Source organism: Jaculus jaculus, chromosome 16 (genome assembly GCF_020740685.1).
Source record: "Jaculus jaculus isolate mJacJac1 chromosome 16, mJacJac1.mat.Y.cur, whole genome shotgun sequence".
NCBI lineage: Eukaryota > Metazoa > Chordata > Mammalia > Rodentia > Dipodidae > Jaculus > Jaculus jaculus.
In genome coordinates this window covers 69,911,492-69,933,320 of record NC_059117.1, presented here as the reverse complement: position 1 = coordinate 69,933,320, position 21,829 = coordinate 69,911,492, and the positions used below count along the sequence as shown (strand labels likewise).

Genomic DNA, 21,829 nt, shown 5'->3' with positions numbered 1-21,829 from the left:
GCCAGTCAGAGCAAGCATGTGCTCTGGAGACCGGCTGGGAAGCTGCTTCCAAAGTCAGACCAGAAACGTCGGTGCCAGGGTGGGGATAGAGAAGCAAGAGGAATGCTATCTGGAGAAAGAGGGGGACATGCGGTGATCCTGGAGGTATAAGTAGATGCTGGACTTGGGGTGGGAAGGTCTCCTAGGACGTCCCCGCCTGGGAGACATGGAAAGGTACTCAGTAGAAGTTTGATCATAAGTGAGCTAAATCTGGAATGGAGGTTCAAGTTCAACCTTGGCCCTTTTTAGTATTGCTGAACAAAGCCCTGCCTTCCCACAGTGAGAGTTGGAGAGGCTCATGGATCTTCAAGTCCTTTGTAAGTAGCCAACCACCCAGATGGAAAGGTAGATGTTTCATGGAGGGGTCAGGTTCAAAGTGTTTGGGGAGTGGGTCGTGGATGCAGGGGACCAAGAAAGCCTTGCCTTTTATGTATGTCAGAGCCTCTTTAAGTCTGTCTCCCTGTGGGACCCACCTAGGACAGGTGCTTGTCTCTCCTCCCTTCCATCACTGACTTTTGATGAGATACTCCAGGCGCATCCATTTGGACGCTCATCTGGCTTATGGACAAGACGCTTGTAGAAATGTAGCAATTACAGACCCTCCCATGGAAAATCAAAGAAACCGCCCAGGGGCTTGGGGGGACTTTGTTATGATGGAGAGCATTTGGGTACAGAGCAAATTACACACTACATTATAGATGCTACTATGTGCTGGAAGCTGGTGTAGTGTGTGAGAGCATCTTGTTCAGATGAATGAAGTTAGGTCAAGTATCAGGGCTTCGGTTAGTCGCCCACGGGAAAGGGGCGCTCGTTGGATTAGGCAATAAACACACCCTTCCTTAACCAAGCACGAGGCACCTTGTGGTCAGTCTAGGATCGCCACGTGCGCTGATCTGTACATACACCCTGCTGCAGTGATTTTGTGTTGCTGAGGCAGACGTCTCCATGGAACATGCCTGTTCTCTTTGTGCTTTAGATATGAAGTGAACACACTGGCTCATGTGCTGAACAGTTGGTCCTCAGCTAATGGTGCCATTTTGGGGTGGGGGTTGGCACCTACCTCTGGGAACTAGGCCACAAGGAAAGTGCCCATGAGGTTTCCACCTGGTCCTGGACCCTGTCCTCTCTTTCTCTGCTTCCCTTCCACCACGAGTTGAACAGGCTCTGTCACATGATCGCACCACCACGATAGTCAATGAATCCAAGGACTAAGAACTAAATTGTCTGAAAAGCTGATTGGAAGCAGCTTATAGGAGGAAAGGGTTTTATCTCAGCCTTTCGGGGTCCAGGGGAAGCTTCGCCAGGGTAGAAGTAGGTGGCTCACGTCAGCTCACGTCCACAGCAGAGAGGCAGAACCAACAGCAGCAAGCACAGCCGGCCAGCGCTCGAGCTGCCTCTCCATCCACCTAGTACGGCTGGACTCAAGCTCCGCCCCGTGACAGACGCCTCCAGCAGGGCTCCGCCTGGTAAAGACCAAGTAGGAAGCTTAGTCAAAAATACACAAGTCAGCCTGGAGAGATGAATCAGCCGTTAAGGTCCTTGCCTGCAAAGCCTAACGACCTGAGCTTGATTCCCAGTGCCCACATAAAGCCAGATGCACAAAGTGGCACATATGTCTGGAGTACATTCGTAGTGGCTGAAGGCCCTGGTGTGCCCATTCTTTCTGCCTATCTTCTCTATGTTCTCTCTCTGCTTATAAATAAATAAGTAAACATATATATATTCCACATCTACGAAACCCACAATCACTAAAGAAAGAAAATTTAAAAAGACCTGTCTGTGGGGTACATATGTTAATATTCAAATGACCACATACTCCTAATAATGAGCCAGTTTCCTCCTATTCCAGCAACCATTATTTCTGATTTGCCCCTGCTCAAATATGTTCTCAGATAGATCCTGGATCAGAATAGCAGAGGGCCACACAGCCTGGAATTATTTTGGGGACATGCACAGTAAGGAACACTGTGTCCTCTAAGTAAACTTTCAGAGAGAAATCCCTATTCACCATAATATGCCTGTGTATAACTGGACATACATATGATTAAAATCAAATGTATCGTGAGAAATAATGTGTGCAGTAGAAAAATATGTATAAGCCAAACCTGTCAATCACTCCAGAGGAATACCCAGACTATGTCACTAGCAACCAGCCAATTCTCTCCTTAAAAATCCTGTAAAGAGCCCCAGACTACTTCCTGGGGCGCTTCAGTTAGTTCTCATCTCTGAAGTGGCCCACTGTCCCTTTGACCCGGACCTCAAACCATGTAGTGTCTGAAGTCAGGTGTCCCCCATGAGCTTGTGTGTTCCGAATGCTTGGTTCCCAGCTGATGGCAGTCTGGGAGGTGGAGCCTTGCTGGAGGTTTATTGTCGAAGGTGTGCATGAAGACGTGATAGCCAGCAACCCCTTGCCTGGGCTCAGTTGCCTCTTTGCTATTTTCCACCTGGTATGCAGAGGTGATATTCAGCCTCTGCCTGTGCTGTGCTGGCCCCTGACATGGAGCCATCCCCCAAGACCACAAGCCAACGTAGGGACCATCCTTCCGTCTGCTACTTCTGCTTGGCTGCTTTGGCCCAGCAATAAGCAGGTAACTAAGACAATCGCTGTTCTCTTCATAAAGTTTCTTGCTGCTTCAGTGCTTTTGTGGGCCTTCCTGCATTCATTTGAGTAAGACAGCAAGAATGTAGCAGTCCCAGGAGACCCTTGATGACATGCCCACCCTGGCTGAGAGCAGCACCGTTCAGTGCCCTGGGGTCCCGGGCTGAAGGAGGAGGACAGGATGAGCTGAGCGTCGGCCTTCATTGCAGACCACTTCTGACTGAATGTGGCCAGCTGCTTCAGGCTCCTACTGCTATGCTTTTGTTCCCTGTCATGATGGATGGCAACCTCTATAACCGCAATAACCTTTTCTTCCCTTAAGTCACTTTTGCCAGGGAATACTTGTTGAGTTTCCTTCCTGTCACTCTTGGATGTCTCCTTGCTGCATTGTTTCCGAGTCATCTTTATGAGATCATTTTCAGGAGGATAAAAACCTAAGCATGCGTAAAGAGAGAAATACCATTTTGATTATTTATTAGTATAATCACGAAGAGTATGTGCTCCCAATGAGGCCAGCTGGAGCCCTGTGGATTCTCTTAAGACAGTCTTCATATTTTAAGAAGAGAAGGAAGCTGGCCTGAAAATGTATTTAGCCTGTCCTATTTACTCAGTCCCTGCATTTAATCATGGCTGATAACATTGAAATATGGCAGATAATCAAACTTAAGTTTGACCTTTGTAACAAGAGAGGTTGTCTATTTTCTCTTTGCTCCCATTGGTGCTTATAAGTTATGTGTGGTAATCCCAGACTCATCAGTTAGATAATAGACTCCTTAGTGAGTATATTATTTCATTTTACAATCTCTCGTGTTGATCTGAAAGAAAGTGTGGATGGGGGGGGGGCAATTTCCTTAATAAAGATGAATTTAGAATGACCCTAAATTTTAGACATCCTTCCTCAAAGTCAAACTGTGCTGGTTTGAATGTAAATGGCCCCATAGCATCAGGTAGTTTTGATTGAGGTCCTTCTTAGTCTCCGGCAGGTAGAGCTCTGCTGGTGGAGGTGTGTCGCTGGGGGGGAGCTTGAATCCAGCCCTAGGTGCATGTCCCAAGTGCTAGCTCTTGTATCTCTGCTGTAGATATGTGGTGAGGTGAGCCACCATGCTGAAGCTTCCCCTGGAATCTGTAAGCCTGAAGAAAACCCTTTCCTCCCATTAGCGGCTTCTGGTCAGATGTTCTACCCCAGCAATGAGAAAGGAACTACAAGGTGGCACTCAGGAGGGCGTGTCAGGAACAGGGTAGGGCAGCCTCCATGGGACCACCTTCCCGCCCATGAGCTTGCCCCTGTGCTTCCATTCATCCCTGTCTGTACTGCTCAGGCAAGGCTCCATCCAGTGTCTTCTAGTGGGACTCAATGTAAGAGGAGCTGCCTTGGGGTGTTTTATGGTCTTGGTGATACAAGAAAAAGGGGGCCTGTTCTTGAGAAACTCCCCAGCCCTGACCAAATGCAGAGCCAGTGCTTCAGTGAATGACTTAACCCTTTCTCCCTTTCTCCCTTCCTCCCTCTCTCCCTTCCTCCCTCCCTTTTCCCTGTCCTCCTTCCCTTTCTCCCCTTCCTCCTTCCTTTTTCCCCCCACCCTCCTTCCCTTTTCCCCTTCCTTCTCCATTTCCTTTCTCTTTCCTTGTCTCTTTCTTATTTCCCCTTTCCTTTTGCTCTGCCCTTCCCACACTCCCCCCTTACTAGAGAAAGGCTTTTACTCTAATGCTGGTTGGACTTACATGTACCTCCTGAGTGCTGGAATCATAGTCATGCTGGGGTTCCACCTGGTAGGAATGCAGTATTTCATCTGCTCCTTCCCACAACCTCACTGACCCATCCTTCCTAGGGTCCCAAATGAAACAGAGTTAAATGCACAAGAGAAAGTGACTTAAGTCAGACTAGTGCCAAAGGCCAGTGTTCCAAACCAACACTGGCAGCCTTTGTCTTGATTCTTAGTTCTGTAGACAGTTTGGTCTTCACGATGCCTCACCAAACTGGGATAGAGAGAGGGCTTCAGGTGGAATGCAAAGAGTGGCTTTGTTCCATTAGACGTGTACACAGGCAGTGGAGAGTTAGAAAGTGTGTACACACACACACACACACACACACACACACACACACACACACACACACACACAAACACAAGGCGGGGAGTTAGATGTTAGATCTGGCTAGTTGGCCATAGTTTACCAAGCTCTGTTCCAAAAGTGTTACTTTTGCCTGGGTCCCAGAAAGGACTCCCATCCTCACTTGCTCTTTTAAAGAAATCATTTCACTTCTGGGAGCTTGGTGTCCTCAGGTGTCTATTTGGCAGAAGTCTTACTTAGGATGGTATGGGGAACATCCAATGAGGGGGTGGGTTGGAGTCCTGAGTTCAGCCCCTGAGTGAGCTGCGGGCTCAGGCCACAGGGCATGGTCTCCCAAGTGTGTTCTGGCCACCAACCTCTGCTTGGGAACAGTGGCTGAGCAACCATCGAAACCCTGCAGGGGATGGTTCATTCCTGCTTTCTGCCTCTAAAGGAGCATGCTGGCATCAGGGAGCCGCAGTCAGGACTTAACAAGGAGAAGTCATGCAATTGGAGTTTGATATTAAAGCACAAATGAAGAAAACCGTGGCATTTTATCAAGCATTGTTGAGCAAGAAAGAGAGGGCCACAGAGAGCCCCTTGCTGCTCCACGCTTGTGAAGAGACCCTGCGGGATTCCCGGTTCTCATCTGCAGCACACAGCTACAGGGCTACAAGGCACCTGCTTCCGCGGACACGCTTTCTTTCTTCCTGTCGCCTCTGGCATGAAAACGTGAACTAGGGAGGCACTTTAGAATCCGCGCGGCACTGCCTTTTCTGTCAATCATCTGCTGATACAGGAAACGCCAAGATGGTGAGATGACAGGATTTCATTTGCTCCCATCCAAGAAGAGTAGCAGTCATCAGCGGTCTGCCCAGGGCTCCCCGCGGCCCAGGGTACTGGGCCATTAAACCAGAACATTAGGTTGAAATTATGTGAATAAGAATGTGAGGGGCCAGGCAGGCTAGGACCCTGGCTCAGCCTCAGCCTCCTCACAAGGACTAGAGTGGGGGTTTTCAAGGGCCGGTGTACCTGGAGGTCGTGTGCGCAGGGACCAGTAACCATCGGAGTAGCATGTATGCCTTGGGCCTATTAAGACTGTTTCATCGCTTGCTTTCCTATCATTATCTTAGTAGATGGAATCCCAAAGAGCATTTAGCAACTCCATGTAGTGGGAAGGCCAGGAGTCTGAGGACCTCAGGCACAGCAGGGCCCAGGAACTGAATTCAGTGGCGAAGCACTTGGTGGGCTTGCATCTGTGTGTCCCTCCCTCCCTCCTTCCCTGTCTTTCTCCCCCACCTTCTCTCTCCTTCCCTCTCTCTGCTCCCATCTCGACACTCACCATGTCTAACTCGCTCATGGAATGGACAGAAAAAAGAAGAACCGAAAACATGAAAATGTGATAATTGAAGTGTACGGTTAATTGTGTGAGGCGGGTCAGAGGTTTGAGTCACTGGGCACGGGGAGTGTCTAAGGTTGGGGCTCTCTTCTTCGGGAGAGATCTAAAGTGGCATTTTATGACCTGTGATGTCCTAACACCCAAAGCAGAGTCTCCCAGGGTTGCCTATCACTGTGTAGCTTCCCGGATCCATGGAATGAGATGCCCGGGGCCAGGCTGGGGCAACGCCTTCCTTCGGCAAGTTCCTCTGACCCCTGTGCACAGCTAACCAAGGAAATGAAATCGGAGGTCGACGATTAAAGTGAGACTTAGGACGTCCGAACGTGTAAGGTGGAGGCTTAAAAGTATTTTCAGATCACTAGTTGTGCAAGGCTGTGGATTCTTCCTGTTCTCCAAGCTTCTGAATCACATCCAACCAAATCCCAGGGAACAGGGGAGATCTGCTGCGGGTGTCCCTGGAATCGTACTCGGAGACGGGCTCTGCATTAGCAGAGGTGGGCAGAAAGCATGGGGACCTTGGGCCCCTGGACGTTGCTGCAAGTGGTGTGTGCAGAGGACATGAGCGTACAGACACTGAGTCCTCAGGGAACCTCCAGGGTCCCTTGTCCCCTGCCCCCACCTTGTCTCTTCCTCCAGCTCCACCCGCTCCTCAGGTGGCCCTGCTGTCGGAGAGGGCTCTGCCGCCAGCCTTGTCATGTTCCTGAGGCGCTGACGGACCCTCACCTGAACGTCTCGAGGTCTGATCTGCCTCCTCGGCAACACATGTGTCATTAGGTGATGGGTGATGATCATGAAGCCAGAGAATGCTTGGGTGATACTCCATACCATACCTGGCCCATGAAATATCAGCTCGTTCAGACTGTTAATGACTTTCCTCCCCCCGTAGGCTGCACAGCACTTTTGAGCATCATGGTAGCCAGTAGATAGATGGTTTCCATCTTAGTGTCCTGTGACCACAGCTCGTGTCTTCATCAGCAGGTTCATAATGTTTGGTTTCGGTGTGTAAGCAAGACTCCTGGCCTTCATTCTGGGACCTCATGAACCTTCCTGACCAAGAGAGCCCTGGGGGAGCGGAGGGTGACGCAACTCCAATATTGGGATATACCTGCCAAAAGCCATGGCTTCTGGGTAAATCTTCCTCTTCCAGCAGGATGCTTCTGTCCAATGCCCATTTTCTCTCTCTCAAATAACTAAATAATTTTTTTTAATTACAAGTTTATTTATTAGAGAGCGAGAAAGTATGGATATGTGCCAGGGACTCTTGGACTGTGAATGAACTCCAGACATATGCACCACTTTCTGTATCTGGCTTATGTGGGTAGTGGAGAATTAAACCCAGGCTGACAGGCTCTGCAAGCAAGCATATTTAATTGCTGAGACATCTCCCCAGCTCTCTTTTTTTAAAAAATATATCTTTTAATTAAATAATGAAGAAATAGGTTTCTCTCACACACACACACACACACACACACAATAGTTTGTACTTATTTATGGGATGCCATGACACATGTGCCCTATTTATCTCCCCAAATATTCAATTTCTGATGACATATACTTTCAAAATCTTTTCTTCTAGCTCTTTGAAAGGTAAAGAGCATAAGTGCTAAATATGGTCACCATACTGTATGGAAGCTTCCAGACTTTCTTGCTGTTATCAAACTATAACTCAGTGCCCACGGAAGAAACTTTCCTCATCCCTCCCCTGGTATTCTTAGCTGTCACCGTTACCTTCATGTTGCTGGGACAAATCACCCAGCCAAAGGCAAGTGATGGGAGGAAAGGGTTTATTGTTGCTCACAGTCTCAAGGGGAAAGTTTAGCATGGCGGGGACAGAATGGTAGAGGTGAGGCTGCCCATGACAACTTATCACAATGGCTGGCAGCAAAGAATGAGTGAGCAGAGCTCTTACAAGGGGAAGCTAGCTATAACATCCTCAAGCCCACCCCAGCACACCTCCCTAGCAAGGCTCCACTTCTCAAACTGCTACCTGCTAGGGACCCAGTATTCCAAAACATGTGAGTCCAGGTGGGTGGGAGGGGAAGCGGCTCATTCAAACTACCACACCAGCCTCATGGTAACTTCCTTTCTCCTTTCAAATTTTATGACATCAGCTCTTTTTGATTCTATATATGAGGCACAGCATAGAGTGCTTGTCTTTCTGTGCCTGATTTATTTTATGTAACATAACGATCACATGTCCATGTTGTCACAAGTGACAGGGGGCCATTCTTTTGTGATTGGATAGTAGTCCATTGTATGTATGTAGGTAGGTAGGTAGGTATGCATGTGTGTGTGTGTATGCTGTGTTTTCCATTCTTAGTTGATGGACCCTTGGTTTCCATTTCTGATCTTGTATAATAGTGTTGAAATAAACATGGAGATGTAGATGTTTCTTCCGTGTACAGATTTCACATTGCTTTTGGATATGTAATGAGGAGGAACATTTCTATATTGCATGGTAGTTCCATTATTAGTTTTTGTGATTGAATCTCCATAATGTTTTCCAGAGTGGCTATGCTAACTTACTTGGCAAAGGCCCCTCATGAGGAGACAGCCTCCCCAGCACCTGTTATCTTTTTCTGACAGTAGTCATCTTAGTGGTGTATGTGGTGATATTTCCTTGTGGTTTTGAGTTTGCAGGTCCTTGAAGATCAGTGATGTTGAATGTTTTTATGCACCTGTAGGCCATGTGTATATCTATTTGTTTTAGAAATGCCTATGGAGGGCTAGAGAGATTGCTTAGTGGTTAAGTGCTTGCTTGTGAAGCCTAAGGACCCCGGTTCGAGGTTCGGGTCCCCAGGACCCACATTAGCCAGATGCACAAGGAGGCGCAAGCATCTGGAGTTCGTTTGCAGTGGCTGGAAGCCCTGGCGTGCCCATTCTCTCTCTGTCTCTCTCTCTCTCTCTCTGCCTCTTTCTCTCTCTCTCTGTCACTCTCAAATAAATAAGAATGAACAAAAAAATTTAAAAAAGAAATGCCTATGGATATCTATGGTTCCTTTTTAATCACGTGACTTGATATATTTCTTGTTAATAAATGCTTGCCAGGTAAAACACCTTGCAAGTATTTTTTCCCATTCTATGATGATCTCTGAATTCTGTAGAGTGTTTACAGTTTCATAGGACCTTACTGGTCTACTTTTTATAAATATATTCATTTATATACTTGGAGAATGAGAGAGAAAGGCAGACTGACTGGGCATATCAGGGCCCCTTACCACTGCACATAAACTTCTGATGCATGTGTCATTTTGTGTATCTGGCTTTACATGGATACCAGGGAATTGAACTCAGGCCACCAGGCTTTGCAAGCAAGCACCTTTAAATGATGGTCCATCTCTGGCCCCAGTTTTTGTTTGTTGAGGCAGAGCCTTTACTCTGTAGCTCAGGCTGACCTGAAACTCAGTCATTCTTGCCTCAGCCTCTCAAGAGCTGGCACTAAAAGCATGTGCCAGTGAATCCTTTTGTCTACTTTCACTTTTGTTGCCTGTGACTGAGGAGTCCTGTCTACAAATTCCTTGTGTCCTCCATTGTTGTGAAGCAGTTAATGAGTTGGTTGCTTGGTGATATGCACAGAGAAAAGAAAAAAGATTTTAATATCAGAAAGCTGTCGGGCTCTTAGATGTTTTGCAAACTAACATTGGGTCAATAGAGCCTTGGGGAAAGGTTTGGCTTCTATTAGCCTCCCTGGTGGCCTTAATTATATAAAATTAATTATGTGTAATTATAAAGAAACAGTAACGAATACTTAGTTCATTTTCATCGGGCGTTCAGCAAAGTGTGGTGGTTAGAAGTTTGCCACGAGAAGCCTGGGGCTGAACCAAGCTCTGTCACTGTGTTGCTATGACGCTGCCCAAGTTCCTGAACCTCCTCAGCCTCAGTTTTCTCATCTATAAAATGAGCATTCTTCTCACTGGACTACTTAGGCAGTGGAAGTAAAGCACTTGCTATGGGGTTTGCTCTTTGGAAGCTGTTTCAACACCTCTTCGTCATCTGCACAGACCCTGATCAGTGGCAAAGTCCATGTGCTTCACTGAAGATTCTAGAAAGATGGTTCCAATAGGTTTGCTGCTTTTGCCCTTTTAAGTGACTGTGCAATTAGTTTTTAAAACTCATTATAATATGTATTGCTTATATTAGCATAAATTTCCATAAAGGGGCTCAACCCAGCCAGAAAATAGGAGCATGTGTTAAAAGTATGTGAAGAGAGGAATACAGAGATATCTCAGGTTACTAAACCTATGAAATGTTCCAGCAACCTTGAAGCTGGGGGTGGAGATCCTATTACTGAAACCTCTTTGTTGGGCTTCTCTTTCTTTTCTTCTTCGTCTTTCCTTCCCTCCCCTTCTGTTTTTGTTCTTAAATGGGCATGGGTGTAGATATGGAGAGAAGGGTACATTTGTTTTTCCTCCTTGAAGTTGGGCCCCTGACAGATGCCAGTAAAACACGAACGTTGCCAGGTGCTTCTTCCTGCTTAATCATTCTTGGGACAGAGTGACAAGAGGACATAGCAAGGCACCGTCAAAGGCCGTTCTGTTTAAAGGAAGGCGCCTTGGTGATCACTATTAGTGTCGGAAACACCTTCTGTCCCTTTGACGCAGTAACCACTCTCTGTCCTTGATTTTGCCCATTGCCCTGAGGCACCTCAACCTTACTCACTGGCGTAGCTTCCCCTTTTCCCAAATGTGCCAGTTGTGTGGCAGGCGGCAGAGGAGTTTGTGCTGGCTCTGGGGCATAGGCAGTGGTGGCAGGCTTCTCACAGTTGAGTCTCAGTTGGTCCTGGTGGGAGGCACAAAACTGGGGATGGGTAGATTTTAGGGAGTTCTATGAGCAAAGTGCACAAAAAGAAAACAGGTCACAACTGAGAATTTACTTTTCTACCACTTGCAACTCCCAAGGAGTAAAGTGTTAGGGCATTTTAACACCTCTCTAACACTTGCTAATGTCCCTTTATAATAAAGTGACAAACAGGGCTTCCAACAAGGCTTGCAGCAGACAAAACTACCTGCCTAGAATTCTAGAATTCGGTCACTTTTATTCTCACGTTTTCATAGCACTCATCTCCAATGCTTGCTTCTATTTGTGGCGAAGGATACTGGTTTTCAATTACCGTGGTAATGGGAGCTTTCCTTTTCACTGAACAAATATAAGTTAAAAAATGAGAATTTTGTAAAAGAAAAGTAATATGCAGGTGGTATAATTACTGTGTAGTTACTGCCTAAATGTAGAGAGTGGGGAAGGCTGGGAAGTCCGAAGTTGGAGAGAGTACCACGGAGCAATCATGCATCTGCGTCTCCTTGGGGCTCATTCCAAAGGAAATCTACTTTCACCTGAAGCCAGAGGCCCCTGTGTTGGTTTATAAAGATCCCCATGAATACACAAAACCGAGCTATCATGATGATGCTGAGGAACAATCTAGCTTCTTAGCCGTTAGCATTGCATGCTGGCGGCCCTCCTGGGTCGCTCCCAGAAGTGGCAGGCCACCAGGAGAGGGAGTGTTGGTGTCAGCCAGCTAGGGTTTGCTTCTGAGCCAAAAAGTGTGACTTCCCGCAGAGCTTGAATTGATGCTGTGGATTCAAGCACAATGTCTGACTCCTCCCAATGGGGTATCACAGCCCACGTTATCCATTCTTTGCACTATAATGTTTCTATCTGTAAAATGTGGCAAGATTCAATGTATGTGTAGAGTTTTTGTTTAGATCAGCTGACATAATACAGAGGATCTAGAAAAAAAAAGCCTCAAAATTCATGGTGAACACCCATGAATATTAAGCACTATTATTATTATCATTATATTTAAGACTGGTAAAGTCAGGCTAATCCTACAAGGTACAAAAGCTCACTGGGGCACTAAATTAACACGCATACACACACACACGAAAAAGAAAGAGTAGGTTGTAGTGGCACACACTTTTAATCTCAGCAGAGGTAGGAGGATCTCCATTAGTTCAAGGCCAGCCTGAGACTACATAGTGAATTCCAGGTCAGCCTGGCATAGAGCAAGACCCTACCTTCAAACACGAACAACAACAATAACACACACACACACACACACACACACACACACACACACACACACACGGGGGCAAGGGGGACAGAAAAGGACTAAAGGTCACTGGGCACCTGTTTCTTAGTTGGAGTTCGTTGTCAATGGCACCCATCAGGCAGGGCATTTGTAAGAGTCCTTTTGATTGAGTTCCAGCGACAACATGGCAGAGCTCCTCCTCCGTTAGGAGAGACCCAGGCATGTCTTCCACAGTGATGCCCAAACTTGACCAGTGCTCCTTGTCTCGGCTCAGGGTACCACCGAGCTATTACGCTAGTAGTGAGGTCTACAGCTGCCCTACTTAGCTTTTGTTCTCCTATCGATCTAAACTAATCACTTAATTAGCCAGACAAGACGACTTCTGTGGTGCTAAATAACTCTAAAAAACCCACTGGAGATGCCTGGGTGGCCTGATTAGATTTAACTTGCAGTTCATTACCTCTAGACTAAAATATGTGAAATGCAAGGGCCTGGAAAACAGTCTTGGGACCAATTCTAGTTATGTAAAATCAAAACCCATTGACGTTGGTGGTTTTCAAGGTGTAGGTCTGGCCACGGGAAACAGTGAAGGTGTGCTGCCGCCCCACTCCAGGGCACGGACAACGGCAAGTGGCAGCTCGTGGTCAGCTGTGATCATCTCTTCTGCGGCAATGCAGACAGAGGCCGAAGTGTGGGCGCCACAGCTCCCAGGCTTGCGAACTTGTTCTTGTGCTCTAGCATCTCACAAAGGGAAGGAGAGTAAAGAAGGAAAAAGAGGGCTAGAATGATGGCTTAGCAGTTAAGGCACTTGCCTACAAAGCTTAAGGACCCAGGTTCGATTCCTCAGTACCCACATAAGCCAGATGTACAAAGTACAGCATGCATCTGGAGTTCTTTTGCAATGGCTGGAGTCCCTGGCGTGTCCATTCTCTCTCTCTCCCCCCCCCCCCTCTTTCTCTCTCTCTTAAGTAAAACAAAATATAATAAAACTTTTTAAAAGAAGGAAAGAGAAAATGAAGAGGCATGAAGGGGTCAGAAAGCTGAGAGTCAGGCCTGACCAGCCTATGCGGGAACAGGTCCTTGTGGACCAGCTGCATGGAGTTCTTCCTCAGTCTAGGAACTATTCCAGATCCTTCCTTGGGAACCAGATGTAGGACCTAGAAATATTCACACTGAGCTACGTGATTAGAAAGAATGCTCACAGGAGCTCAACCTGCTTCCACACGGTCAGGAAGGTGGAGGACATCTAGACATTTACAAGTGGAAATAGTCCAGGAATGAGCCAGTGATGCTCTAAGGGCTCCCCTGGGCGGACGTGCCAAGGGCACTTTGGAACAATGCCTTTAAACTGACAAGGAGTGTGGTGGTATGAACGAGATGCCTCCCATAGCTTTGTGTTGAATATTTGGCTCTCGCTGGTAGCAATTTGGGAGGTGGAGCCCTGCTGGAGGAGGTGTGTTGCATGTTGCATGTTGCTAAGGTTGTGCTCAGGAGTGTTTTAGCCAGCTCTCCCCTTCGCCAGAGCTCAGCTCACTCTGGTGCCATCCCCCAGCTACTGAGGCAAGACATGACATCCAGCCTCTGCTCTCCCATCCTTTGTTTGCCATGAAGAAACTTCCCATTGAGAAGCTTCTTTGTAGTCAGCTGGCTTGCAAGACTGAGATTTAGTGCCCTAAATTGTGGTTTCCCAGTTATTTTCTGAGGAAGTAATCATACTTACTAAGCCCAGTCTGTAAGAGTTCTCCCATAGGCTATCTGCCATTCTGTCTTCTCCCCCCGGTGAGGAATAGCTTGGCTTGGGGGAAGGAGGGACTGTTTTGTACACCACCACACTTTCTGATCGGCACCTCATTTTTTAAAGCAAGCCACAAATTCTCTAAGCTGCATATCCCTTGTTGATACAAGGAGGATGTCTGTTATTAAAGATGGGTCTGTGTGGGACAGTAGTCCCAACAGTTAGTATAAATACTGTTAATAATGTAAAAGACTATGCAAAATACAGTAAGCCAAGTAGTCTTTAAAAATAACATGAATTTCATTCTCATAGTTCTGAAGGGTGAGAAGTTCAAAATAAGCCTCAACAAGATTCCGTGTTTGTTGAGGGGCCATATGTGGTGCATACAAGACACTGTCTTCCTGTGTATTCACATGGTGGAAAGGGGCCAGGTGGTGCTATGTAGTTTCTTGGGTTTTTATATATTTTTGAAGTTTTATTTATTTGACAGAGAGAAAGGGGAGGAGAGAGAATGGGCATGCCAGGGCCTTTTGCCACTGTAAATGAATTCCAGATGCATGCATCACCTTGTGCATCTGGCTAATGTGCATCTTGGGAAAATCAAAACTTGGTCCTTTGGCTTTGCAGGCAAATGCCTTAAGCATTAAGCCATCTCCCCGTCTGTGTTTATTTATTTGTAACCAGAGAAATAGAAAGAGAGAGAACAAGGTAGACCAGGGCCTTCAGCCACTGCAAATGAACCCCAGATACATGCGCCACCCTGTGCATCTGGCTCTATGTGGGCATTGGGGAATCAGACCCAGGTTCCTAAGCTTTGCAGGAAAGTGCCCTAACTGCTGAGCCATCTCTCCAGACCCTGTGGAGTTATAGAGGCTGTGCCCTCCTAGTCCTTGTCCCATCGGTGATGTGGTTTCAATGTATGCATTTGAGGGACACAAAACAGCTTCAAATCCTGCCAGGTCTGGGAAGAGCTGAAGTGAGGAGGATTTAAACTGCACAGATGAAAGGGAAACACGACTGCTCATAGCTTTGCAGCATGACTTGACCACTTGTTCCCCCTGACGACGTGCTTGTGTTTTTCCTTGCTTCAGGGCTGGTGAGGGAAATATGGAATTAGCTGTGCCAGTGGGGACCAGGCATTTTGGCCAAATTGCTATTGGAGCCTGAGGTAGTAGGTGTTTGATTGCGGGGATGGAAGAATGATTGTTTTTAGGGCTTTTGTCTTACTGACCAATCACCCGCCATTGAACAGGGGAGGGTTACTTGGTATGTGCCCCCTTCCCTCAAGGTTGGTCCCCCAGCATTTTATTTGCTGGTCACAGTGTTGCTTCAGGCTATGAAAACTCTCAGCAGCCCAGGCTTAAGGACTTGGGGTGGGGAGCTCTCAAGAAGGCAGAGCCAGGCCTTGCTAGTGGATTTCTTTAGGGAAAACAGGACAATGTTGGCAACAAAATGACATTGAATTGGACCCAGTCCACTGGCTTACACCAGACTGGCAACATTGAAGTCCCACATGCACTAAATGGTAAGTTGAATGGTTGCCCCTAAAAGACAGGTCCAAGTCAAGTCCTTGGAATCTGTGAATGTGACCGCTTTGAGAAAAAGGGACTTTGTAGATGTTAGGTAAGGGCACTGAGCACGTGAGATCATCTTGTCATATCCAAATGACCCTAAACCCACTGACATGTGTCCTTATAAGACAAGAGTGGGGGAACAAAGAGGGAACGAGGAGTAATGTGAGACAGAGATCCGTGTGGATTGCCAGCCAGTAGTAGCAAGAGACCAGAATGGGTAGTTCTCCCGCCAAGCTTCCAGACCTGTGGGACAGAGTCAAGTAGCTATGAGCCAAATAGATTCTGATCATTTGTTCTGCAGTCTCAGAAAACCAATGCAATGTGTGTTAATGACAGTGTTGGGCCAAAGGAGATTCTCAAGGGGAGTTTTGTGTTGAAAAGAAAACTCCCATTTTCAGTTATTTATATCCTTGCTACAGATGCTTCTGCTTTCCTTTACAAACTCTAGCTTGGGTCTTAAGAATATTCCTAAGGAAAGAGCCACTCCCATCACCTTTCCTTTTGCCCTGGGCAAGGGCTGGGTACTGGCACCATTTTCTATACCCTTTCCATACATCGGGTCCACTCTGAAAGCACTCTACTGCATGTTTATTTGTGTCCCGAAGCTAATTTTCCCATCTTAAGCTCTTTTAACTTTGTTCCTCTGCCCAAAAGCAGGAAGGTCGTGTAGCTGTGCTTCTCTTATCTGACAAGACTGGGCGTGTTCTCAGTGGTAGGGTCTCAGCTTTTCTATCATCTTCCCTACCAAATGGAAATTCTCTAAATCTTCTCTCTTTTCTAACCAACCTTTGGCTCCCAGGAAACACGGTAGCTCTAAGAGAGAAACCCCTCCAGTTGTGCCTTACCAAGGCCCCCAAATGTCAATTTTTAAGTGAGATAAGTATTTTAGATAGTATTTTATTTTCATCCAGGCAGAGGGAGTTTGGAAAAGGCTCTATTCTAAGTACATGGCAGGGTTGTGGAGGCCATTGTTTGGAAGTCAGCCTGTCAGTCATGGTGATTGAAACATGACCTCAGTGGCTTCCACAAGTGCAGTAAAATGTGTTGCAAAAGGTTGCAGAATCGTCAGATGTCATAACGCCTTAATGCCGCCGAGTCCTGGAGAATGTGGCCTGTTTCCTTAGGCCCTGGGATTTGAGTGACTTTCATGCCTGGAAATGATAGAACATAAAAACAGACATTTAGTTAGAACCTGGAGCATTATTTTTTTGAGTCACGGCAATAAACAAAATATAAGTTTGTTTACTGCTAATCTGTTAGATCGCTGTTAACATTTATGAGAGGTGATATTGATGCGTGGGTGCGCTACGTGAAATAAACGGATCCCAGCCTTGCCAGTGCCTGCATTCTCTCTCTGGGTCCCCACATCTTCTTTGTCCTTTGCCCATCACCATATTGTCACCAGAAGGTCAGCTGCATGGACACTTAAGACCGTGCTATGGATAGAAACTTACATATAAATAAAGCCCACTGAGACCAGTTTGTGAGAAGGCATTGCTTATGATTTACTATATAACTATCAGCTAATCTTAAAAGGAGATTGCTGGGCTCCACACTCTGACCCAGCCAGTCTGCATGGAGTCTGAGGGATCTGTTTCAGCCCCTTCATATGAAAGTAGGAGCCCTCGGCGCCCAAGGTCCCTTAAGGATGTGGGCTAGGCCTAAACATTTCGACCATAAAGTAGGAAAGTGAGGGGAAAATCCTTTTCAGTCTTAGCTGGTAAGAAAAATCTTTTGGTAGTATAGTGGAGCCATGGCCTACATCTCAACCCGGTCACTGTGGAAAAGCATTTCAAAGCTCCAACCCAGCCTTACCATCCAGGCCTCTGTAAGATGCATGTGGCCAGGAACAGATAGGAAGGGGAGAGATGAAGGCTTCAGGAGTTACAGTTCATAACGTTTGGGGGAAGCTGGAAAGAAAGGGTGCTAGACGGTTATGGCAGCTCTCATGGGTGTCACATGGAGGGATCTTGAGAAATGCTGCTGAGCAGTGCAGACAGAATTCTCCTTTTGAGATTCTAGATGAGACTTCACTGATCTTATTTGCAAAGGACTGATGAGTCTGCAGTTAGAGACTTGGAAAGCTGAGGTAGGAGAACCTAGCTCCCTGCTTGCTTCAAAGACATACTACACATGGGTCCATTTAAACTGGTGATGGTGCTGGAGAGACCTCTCAGTAGTTAAGGGGCTTGCCTGCAAAGACTAAGGACCTAAGTAGGATTCCCAAGTACCCACATCAAGCCAGATGCACAAAGTGGAGCATGTGTCTGGAGTTCATTTGCAGTGGCTGGAGGCCCTGGCATGCCCATTATTTCTCTCTCAAATAAATAAAATAAACTCACCTTGGTGAGGGCACACACTTTGCAGAGTATGTGAAAGAAGGTTTCAGTGCATCTAAGCAGTATATTGTTCCTGTATATTGGGAACAAAATGTGTAAGACAGGACAGCCCTTTGGAACTACATGTGGTCCCTTTTGGTATTAGATCAGAGGTCAGTTGCCCTGGTTCCTAAACTATACATACCAGGAAGCCCTGAGCTGAGGAGTGGCGAGTGGGATTTTCATACCCGCCAGCTCGTCCCACACAGCAGGGACCCATCGCATCCCCACACACCAGAGATCATCTGCCGCTCTGCCCAGGGCCACCCATCTTGCAATCAGTCACCACGACCTTGAACAATTACTGACTTTGAGTCTGAGGCACCTGCGCAGGTCTGAAAATGGATGTGGCCCCTTTCTTTTACTCTGCGTTGCCTGACTAAGGTAGATTGATGGCCTAGAAGTTTCCCTGGCTTCATCTGGGGGTCTTTTGAATGTCACAGCCCATGACTCTCCCCACACCTGCCTTTCCCAGTGCAGCCCTATAATTATCGAATCTCCAGGACAGCTGTCAGGTGACTCTGGGTGCATCTAGAGCTCATCCCTCTTGCCTGTCTGGCTTCTTGAAGCTTTATCTACGTTAGTTACATTCCCTCATTTGTCCTGGAGGCCCAGGTGAGATAGAGTGGAACATTCATGCCAGAGCAATGGGTTGGACCCATCTGGCTTGAGGAGAGAAGTTGTAAATGAGTTTACTGGCTCTGTGTCTCTGGTCAAGAGTTGCACAGTGAGTGGGGGCTGATGGGAGAACTGGGCGCAGGGTGTCACAGAAGGCACCTGCAGCTATGCCCAGCGCTTGGTAACACTTGCTCATTGCATGACTGGCACTGTTACTGTCATCGTTGCAGCCAGGGACGAGTGGGCCTCAGGAAGATGTGCTCATCTCCACATTGTCTGTGGATTCCACATACAGGATGCCCTCTTTCATCTAGAAATGATGGTGTGACTGTTTGGTGTTACCAAGGCATGCCAACTACATACAGGATTTACAAACTTGCATTCAAGCCCCCTAGGAGAGTGTGAGGAAGTGAATGGATCTATCAAAGCTCGGGCCACCACATTGGGACAGAACACTTCATTCCCAGTGAGGCACGGGCCACCCTCGCCCAGTCTGACTGGTGCTTCCGAATTGCAAATCCTTAATAGACACAGGGGCAGGTTAATTTCTCCCCTCCCCCACAAGAACCCACATGAGAAATGACAGATGGTATTCTCAGCTCACTGTAAGAGACTATTCTCCAGGCTAGGGAAGGACAGCAGAGGTTCTGTTTTGTTTGTTACCTGAGGCTAGGGAAGCCTTGAGTTTAGAAAGGAAATGTGTCTGATGACTGTGTCTGATGGAAGATGTTTTAAGAAAAATTTCACTAAAGAACACAGTAACTTTCCTATTCTTCTCTCCTGAAACTTGTAGTTGGTTTTGCTTTATTGTATGATTTAATGGAAATCAGGTAAAACCATAGATCCTGTTGGGGCCCTGCCAAAGGCCCGACTTCCTCTTCAATGTAGGAATGTAGGAGAGTTTTTGTGTTAGTCAATTTCCCGTTACTGTAACAAGTTCCTAAGATAAACAATTTCTGAACAGGAGAGCCTTCTTTTGGCTTTCTGTTCTGGATGGTTAGTCCATGACCAGTTGGCCCCCCACCACATGGCACATGGTTGCTCAAAACTGTTTATCTTGTGGCCAGGAAGCAAAGTATAAAAAGAGGAAGAGCTCACAGTGACCTTTGAGGGGATGACACATAATGAACCCAAAACCTCCCTATAATGTCGGCGTAGGCACCAAGTCTCTAACACATAGGCTTTTAGAGGGCATTGTAGATCCAAATGGCAATGTTCGTCAAACTCCTTACAGACTTCAGTGTGTGCATGAAGAAGGCTTTTCTCTCCTAATCTAGTTGTTCTCTGTGCCCAAGGAAGAGGGCCTCCTGCTTCAAAGCAGAAAGATCATGATGTTTCCTGTCTTCTGTAGGGAAGCTGCCCACAGGCGGTATCACTGATGAGTGTAAAAGGAATATTTAGGACCACCGGATCCATGTGGTCCTCTTGTGCTTTTAGAGAAGTGGTTCTGTGGTTGGCATTGTCCAAGCTGGAAACCACATGCCTGCTGCCCTCCACACCCAGAAATTGACCTGAAACAGGCCTAGGCCTATGGAAGGGAGCTGTTGCTTTGAACTTGATGGGAACAAGGTCTAAGTCTATTTCCTCCTGGTTCCCCTCACTCACATGGACGGAACTAGTGTTATCTTCCTCATGAGGACTCATAATGTGGCTGACATAAGTGGGTTTAGTGATTTTTTTTTTTTTTTTACTCATTTTATATATGGAGAGAATGGGTGAGCCACGGTCTCCATCCACTATGTGCATCTGGCTTATGTGGGTCCTGGGCAATCAAACCTGGGTCCTTACACTTCACAGCCAAGCACCTTAACCACTAAGATCTCTCTCTAGCCCTTTTAGTGATTTTTAAAAATTTTTTTATTTGACAAATGGTCTTAAAATCAACCCCGTTTGACAATAGCACAGCCCTGAGAAACTGAAGAAGAAATTCTCCTTAACTCTCTTCTTTTAGAAGTAAATTGCCTTAGTTCTTAGCAGGCTAGTGGGGTAGTTCTGCTGCAGAAAGTCATTCTGCTTACACCAAAAACAAGGTGAGCAATTTTCTATAGGCCAGCACCCCTGACCTCAGCTCCTCAGCTCTTTGCTATAGCTGATGCTAACGGAGAAACCGAGGGAGAAATGACCAGGACTAGAGGGCCACAGTGACGAGAATCTCTGAGGTAATACAATTACACTTCCATCTAGAAAGAGGAAGGGGCTACCCCAAGTTTGCTGGCCAGAAACCCAGACAGCAGGGCAGCTTCCCAGCCTGTTGTCTCCCTCCAAACTTCTATTCCATGGAATGTGGCACATGTGTCTAATCACATAACTTTGTGGGATGAGAAGATGCTAACGAGCTACTTCGTATTTAACAGGGTCCAATCCCCAGTCCTCGGGGGCACAGGAAGTAGTTTTGGACACCACATGGCCAGGCCAATGAGGAAGCCCATTGCAGAGGTCTGCTCGCTGGCAAGATTGGGGCTCACCTACAGTTGTCACTACAGAGTGACCACAGACGAGGCCTTGTCCAGTTTTCTCTCTTTTCTGCGTGCAGGTGGAGGCCCGAGGACACCTTGGCTGTCATGCTCAGGAATTCCATTCAACTTTTTTTTTTTTTTTCTTTTGAGCCCGAGTTTCCCATTGGACTGGAGCTCACCAAATAGGCTAGACTGTCAGGCCACGAGCCCGCCTTCACCTCTTTAGTACGAGGACCGCAGGCATATACCAATGCTTGCCATTCTTTTTGTGGGCACTAGGGATCAGCCTCAGGTCCAACTGCTTAGAAATCAAGTTCATTCCTTACTGAGCTGTCTTCCCAGCCCCTCAATTTTGTCATGAATGGACAAAATAAGCCTTTAAGAATTCCATAGGTTGGAGCTCTCGGTGATGTACCCAGAAGCCCTCTGGCTCGTCCCCTCTGCGAACGAAACGACACGTGCTCTGAATTAGGGGTGGGATGAGGAGGCTGGACAGGGAGGGCCGACGGCCGGACGCCTCGTGCTGCTTTGTGGGCGCTTGCAGTCACCCGCCGCAGATGGAAAGGCTGCTGGCCCTGTTTCCAGTCACCTCGCTGAGGGATCTATGTAACCCAGCGGGTCTCTTCCTAACGCCTTCTCTTTTCCACTGAGCTGAAGAAGAACAGCTCTTCCTCTCCCCTGAAACCCCGTCACGATGAAAAAGGGTTGCTTAATATGCACTTGTCTTTCATGAGAGCAACTGATTTTTGAGACAGTCCTGACAATGGAAGACCCTTCCCCTTCCTTCACCCGCTGCACAGGGCCCAAGAAAAAGCTCAGGTTTACAGGCTGTGTCATTTACTCTCTCGTGACAGCTTCTTCTTGGGGTGCCTTTGATGTGACCTTCCTCGAGCCCATTCCTTCTCTCTAACCCATGCTCTTCTGTTAAAATCCAATTTAGAGGCAAGCATGGAGCAGGCT

General features: G+C 47.0%; 1 protein-coding gene and 1 long non-coding RNA gene across 5 annotated transcripts in view; one reads left to right on the top strand and one right to left on the bottom strand.

Annotated features, from left to right (window-relative positions):
* LOC123455315 overlaps window positions 1-21,829 on the top strand; it is a 213,767-nt gene that overhangs the window by 177,492 nt on the left and 14,446 nt on the right. The gene's annotated exons all lie outside the window — the stretch shown is intronic.
* The window catches only part of Fhit (fragile histidine triad diadenosine triphosphatase), a 1,635,415-nt gene continuing 1,629,884 nt past the window's right edge, over window positions 16,299-21,829 (bottom strand). For all 4 annotated transcript variants that reach the window (XM_045135946.1, XM_045135948.1, XM_045135947.1 and 1 more), the window contains one exon: window positions 16,299-16,568. In XM_045135946.1, coding sequence (XP_044991881.1) covers window positions 16,563-16,568 — 6 coding nt within the window. In that variant the 3' untranslated portion in view covers window positions 16,299-16,562. The remainder of the gene's footprint in view (window positions 16,569-21,829) is intronic.